This window comes from Pygoscelis adeliae, unplaced genomic scaffold (assembly GCF_000699105.1).
Source record: "Pygoscelis adeliae isolate BGI_AS28 unplaced genomic scaffold, ASM69910v1 Scaffold256, whole genome shotgun sequence".
NCBI lineage: Eukaryota > Metazoa > Chordata > Aves > Sphenisciformes > Spheniscidae > Pygoscelis > Pygoscelis adeliae.
Window position 1 is genome coordinate 1333416 of NW_008824996.1, and position 5977 is coordinate 1339392.

The 5977-nt window shown below is 41.8% G+C and overlaps 1 protein-coding gene across 1 annotated transcript in view; it reads right to left on the reverse strand.

The window, feature by feature from the left end:
• Positions 1-1222: 1222 nt before the first annotated feature.
• Positions 1223-5977, reverse strand: part of ZNF281 (zinc finger protein 281) — a 16610-nt gene continuing 11855 nt past the window's right edge. Inside the window, exon 6 of the mRNA XM_009326175.1 lies at positions 1223-5973. Coding sequence (XP_009324450.1) covers positions 3598-5973 — 2376 coding nt within the window. The 3' untranslated portion in view covers positions 1223-3597. The remainder of the gene's footprint in view (positions 5974-5977) is intronic.

A 5977-nucleotide genomic window follows, 5' to 3' on the forward strand; every position in this document is an offset into this window, starting at 1 on the left:
AAGAATTGAAACAACAGAAGCCCACTAATGCAATACATTGAATTATTCCAGTATCTTCTCAAGGTCTCCATGAGGCATCAGACAGCTTTTCTTCATCAGTAGTCCATAAACCCGAAATTGTGATCTCCCTTTGCACCATCATATTTTCACTTTTTTTTCCATCCCTCTCTCATTTCACCAATTTCTTACTCTAAAATTTCACAAGTCTGTGTCCAATTTCAGTAATTCAGGAACTACTACCAATTTTAGCTAGGTCTTCTAGATCATCTGCAGGCAGGTCAGACATGCACTGCTGGCGGCTTGGGGCATACAGACACATTCACAATGCAGGGTACCACAACGCATTTGTTCCAAAGCAAAAACACGTTATGTGAGCTACTATAAGAAGCAGCGTAACAGTTTATGCACAATTTTCTATCATCATGTACATCGATTCTTCTTTACGCTCTTGTAGGTGGTAGGAAACAGGTTACCATTCCCCTCCCGCAATACCTTTAAAAGCAACAAAAAATTAAACCAAGAACTAAAGTGGAAAAAAAAAAATAAATTCAAGGGCCATTTTGCTTTCTTTTTTCCTTCTCTCGCCGCTACATACAAACGTACAAAATTCCAATAATTTCCCCCTCAGATTTTCTGAAATGATTCCTAGCAATGTTCTGAATATTAAACATTTAGCATGTTTCATATTTACTTTGGAAGGTTTTCATCCTCATTTGCTTTTCAGCGTGCCAATGATTTTTCTCTTGCCCGTGTCATTGCCTTGATTCCAATTGCTGTCTTCTGCTCTTCAATACGCTATTTTTCAACCATTTTGAGGTTTCAGCACTGCTACTCTTACACTCGCATGCAAAGCTGAAGAAAAATACAGATTAAGGAAACACACAAACTATCTTCAGATTACCTAAAGCACTTTTAAGTATTTTGCTATAAGATTATTTTTACCAGGCTTTCCTTATAATGCAGAAGTTAGAGCAGGAAGGAAAAAAAACCAAACAAACCAAAAAAACCAGATAGAGGACTTTCTAAAATCTTTACTTTGAACAAAATTGTGTTATATGTGTGTCATTCTGAATTTCCAGCAATTACAAAATGTCTTTGAAGTTAACAATATGCAATTCATATATTTTTAACCAAAATCATACATAAAAAGACAGAGATTTAAAAAGGTGAGGTTTTACGAAGAGTTTAACTTAAGGAATTTGTTAATTTTTGCCTTGGAAGCTAAAGGTATGAGATAGAGCCCTGATTTCTAAAATAGCGCATTCAGACTATCTGACCCCAAAAAAAAACCTGAAGGAAGAAAACAAGCTCAAAACATGCCAGTAAGTTGTATTATTCCTTCTCCAAATTTCACCTCGTAACGTTTCCTTAATAGCTTCTCAAAAGTATGACTGGATAATAGAAGTGATATCTTTATGATTTTGTGAATAATGGGTTTTATTAGTATTAAGTTAAAGCAAACAGCCAGAACAATACATATGCAACTTCTACTACACACAATATAAAGAATGTAAATTATAACCTCCATGAAACAAAAGAAAAGGTACTGAAAAAGCCAACACAATGGTTATGGACCATTCCATCCCTGATAACAGGCCGGGTTCCGTGTTCAGAAAACAGTTGTTGTTTGCTTATTTAAACTGAAATAGGGTGAAATACATAATCAAGTAAAAAGAAAAAGTTAATGGAGTTACATGGATTCTATGAGAACAAACTCTAGATTAGTAAGGGAAAAAAAAAAGATAATTCACCTAGTAAAAGAGATTACAAGTGGGCTCAGGTTTCAATTTTTAGTGGTGAGGGACAACGGGAGAAATTACCCAGGATTTTTGTAACAACTCGTTTAATAATACACCACTTTCATAACAGAAGTGTTTTACACTTGCACAATGTTAATAACTTTATTATACATGGAAGCCTGTAATAGGCTGATTACACAATAAGACTGCAAACAACCACTGGTACTTTCCTGACACCAGAAAAGTACGTAAGACTGAAACATCACCAAGAGTACATAAAAAACCATCAGCATAAACATCACCAAAATTACATTAAAAAACTAATCAAAAAATACATTTGCAAAAAGTGGTTTAGAGCAGTGCCACTGCCTTTCAGCAGCTTTGCATGGCCACCAGTATTTCTAGCAGGTTTCCGTGGCTCCACAGGCATTAATCAGGATTCACATATAATAAATAATGTACCACAAAATATACATAAAGTAAGGCAATAATTCCAAAGAAAAGTTCTGTTGATATTAACAAGCCACTCAAGTTCTACTTTCGCACTCGATGTCATCACCAGAAACCTTTGATGGAATTGCAGCCTTAGGCCCTAAAAGCCTGCAACGATGAACTGCTGCAAACCCCCACATCCGTGAAGAGCTCCAGTGACACCACTGGTGCACTGCCGGGCACAGGGGTCCACGTTAGCTGATCCTGATGCAGGACAGGGGCCTGAGTATGTACAATTGGGAGTATATTATTTCTTATCGTACATGGAAACCTTGACATAATTCTAAAACATGTGGGTGTTCATTGTTCATCATCTGATGTCGTAAGACATCAGAAAGTACATAATAAGATACGCACTTTCTGGAATGTAAATCTTTTTAAAAGCTAGCTATTAAGTTGGGGTGAGAGAGTGAGTAGGGAAGAAGGGAAAGAAAAAGTCTAAATTAAAGGGGGGGGAAAAAACCCAAGATCAAGTCTGGAGGAACTGGGAGCACAAGAAAAGGGAGGGCACCTTACACGCTAACAGAACGTGGAAAAGGGGAAGAGCAAGAGACCGAGTTTTTTGAACCATGTATAATAAATAACGTATCCCAAAAGCATATCTGGATTATGACCGTAGGTTCAAGTTGGGGTTCTAATGACATGAACCAGACGCACGCGTTTCGTTCACACGGTTTGTGTCAACAGAATCTCTTTACGGAATTACAGTCTTACACAGGAGTTCTGGGGACATTATTGGTTACATTAAAGCTACCGTTCTGGGCTCTCCGTACAGACCCAAGAATATTTGCTCCACCTGCCTGGAATGAGCATCACCTGGAAGAACAGGAGTACTTTAAAAACAACGAGATTTAGGTAGCAAAATTCTTTCAGATCAGCCCAGGCCTAAGAGAGACAGCAATGTGAAATGTCATAGATCCCTTCCTCAAAAAGCTGAGATATAGTTGTCGCTATCTGTAAATTGGAAGTTCCAATACACTAGTGGTGCACAGAATTCCCATGCTTCGTTAGACTTTCCTGAGAGTAAAGCAATTAGAATAAACCTTAGTCCTAGGAACAAAGTTAATTTTTTGCATTTTAAACTTTTGGGCTATTCCCTGACAATCTATATAATGTAAATTTGATTGCTAAACATTGTCACTTGAACAAAACCACTATTTTAATCTATTGATTTTTGATTAAAAACCATAATAAACAGATCTAAAAAAATCACACTAACAAAATAAACTAAATATGAAAAGTTGCATTGAAAGGGCATGTTACATTATTCTTAATAGGACCGTGTAGAAACATTCCAATGGCAGTGTTGTCAACGTAAAACAAAATTACATTAAGAAAACCCCACAGCCTGGTCACAGCCGGGACCTTACCTGTAACTCTGGCTGGTTGGGGTTTTTACTCGTGTACTACATGGCTCACTTACATCAGACATCATATTTGTATACCCTGAGAAATCTGACACTGAAGTCCTTACTCTATGGTCCACTTCTCCATTAGAGTTAGTGATAAAAGTCATTGGCACCCTGCTGCCCGACTTAAACTGAGAACCAAACGCTTGTGCAAAGTTCTCGATCTGGTAGGTTGCTCTAGGCTCTATGTCCTTCTGAGGATCTATCTGGCTAGTTAACTCCTGAGACGGGATCTGAAAGCTCGTTGAGGATTCTAAGTTTTTCTGTTCCTTCTGGCCAGTCAGTTTCTGAGATGTCGACTGGTAGTTAGACGAAGTCTCTAAGTTTTTCTGCGGATCAATGAGATCGTCCAGCTCTTGAGAAGGAGTCAACTGTTGATGCGTAGCCTCCAAAGCAGACAAGTAAAAGCCTGGCTGAGATCCAAGCAACATCCCAAACGGAGGTTTTGGCAACGCAGTTGGCAATACTGAGGTAACGGATTGGCTGAAGCCACACTCAAGTGGAGATGTAGTGTATATCTGTTTGTCTTGAAACAGAGTGTGGTTATGGAGAGTTGAAGACAAGCTAACAAACTGGAAACTGGGTCCAAAAGCAAAACCAGTGCTATTGGTTGTTCTTTCAAAGGCTTGTTGGAGGTATTTGGAGTATTCTTGCAACATGCTTGCCTTATCGTTTGAAACTGTTTGAGAGTTAGGGCTCAAGTTTTCTTCCTGAACCATCTCTGAATGTTCTCCTGAGGTGTGCAAGTCCACACGCTGTTCAGTTATACTGAAAGGATCTTCTTTCTGGCCTTCTGATTTGTGAGAGTACTGGTCCAAAAGGCTCTGTAAGACTTCATCGGGAATACCAGACTTGTCGTGGCAAGACTTTATTTCGCTATTTAAAGATGCTGAATCCATAAGAGACAATGGAGCTTCGTTATCCATAACACTAACACCTGCAGACTGGATGACGGACTGCTGGGAAGTCATGTGTCCGACATTAATTGAAAAGGCACTGTTACTGCTTGCAGTTTGCAAGTATCTTCTCTTCTTGGAAAACTGCATGGCATCATCGTAATTGCTACTTATTTGACCTGGTTTACCACCTGTACTTTGGAGAAGGCCAATAGTTTCTACACCGGTATTGGCCACTAGGCCTAGAGAGCCACTCTGTTTCCCAGACAGTGGTTTTTGCCCCAAAATATCTGGCAGCGGTGATACAAAATTAAGGTAGTTTTTGTCTGCCTGTTTTCTGCTTCCTTTTTTCAAGACCAGTTTTGGCACCTTTTTCTGAAGCTCTTCTACGCCCGTGCCAACTAGACCACCACTGGAAGACACAATAGGAATATCAACTGCATAATTTGGCATGGCCACGTTACTTGTAACTTGAGATTCAGTTACTTTGCTGCTACACTTATTTCCTTTGTTTTCAGTGGATATACTTTTTGTTTTACTTTTTCTCCTTGAGGAACTGGTATTTCCCTGAGACAACGCAGCCAAGCTACCCATGTTATTTGATGATCCGGGCTCCATTCCAGCACCTGCTTTACCTATGGCTTCACCACATGTTCTTCTGTGCTTCAACAGTCTATCAGTCCTTGAAAAATACTGCTGACAAGTGTCACATTTGTATGGCTTTTCTCCGCTATGCGTCCTCTTGTGTCTTTCCATGTGGTACTTCTGGATGAACTTCATACTGCACTGGTCGCACCCGAAAGGCTTCTCCCGACTGTGGATCTTCTCGTGTCTCTGCAGTAAGTACTTCTGGATGAAACCCATGCTGCACTGGCTGCACTGGAAAGGCCTCTCCCCCGTGTGAATGAGCACATGTCTGCGCAAGTGATAGGAGCTCCTGAAGGCAGCGCTGCAGTGTTCGCAGACGTGAGGTTTCTGACTGGGGGACGCAACGGCACCTTCCGCGTCCCCCACCAGGGGGGGTTTGGATGAAGCGCTTGGCTTCCGCTTGGCTTTGATTCCCTGAGTTTCTGGCTTTGGCCTCTTTGCCTTCTTGACCTGGGCATCGTGCTTTGGCTCACCCGAGCTCCCAGGGGCGCCCTCGCCTCTGCCACTCAGTAACAGGTCTCGGTGGGGATGCTGGTGCAGGTGGTGAAGAAGGCTGAGGTCCTGAATCACGCTCTGGCCGCTTCCTTCCCCGCTGCTGCTCCCCAGGCCGGGGGGCCTCTCCTCCCCCGCCCCCCCGAAGAGCCCCCCGTAGTGGTGATGGTGCTGCGGCTGCTGCTCCTCCTCCTCCTGCTCGCTGGGCTTCTCTTGCTTGATGCTCACCAGGGACTGCAGGAAGCCCCAGGGGCTCCTCTGCGGGGCGGAGGGAGCGGAGGGGAAAGCCCCCGCCGGCTCC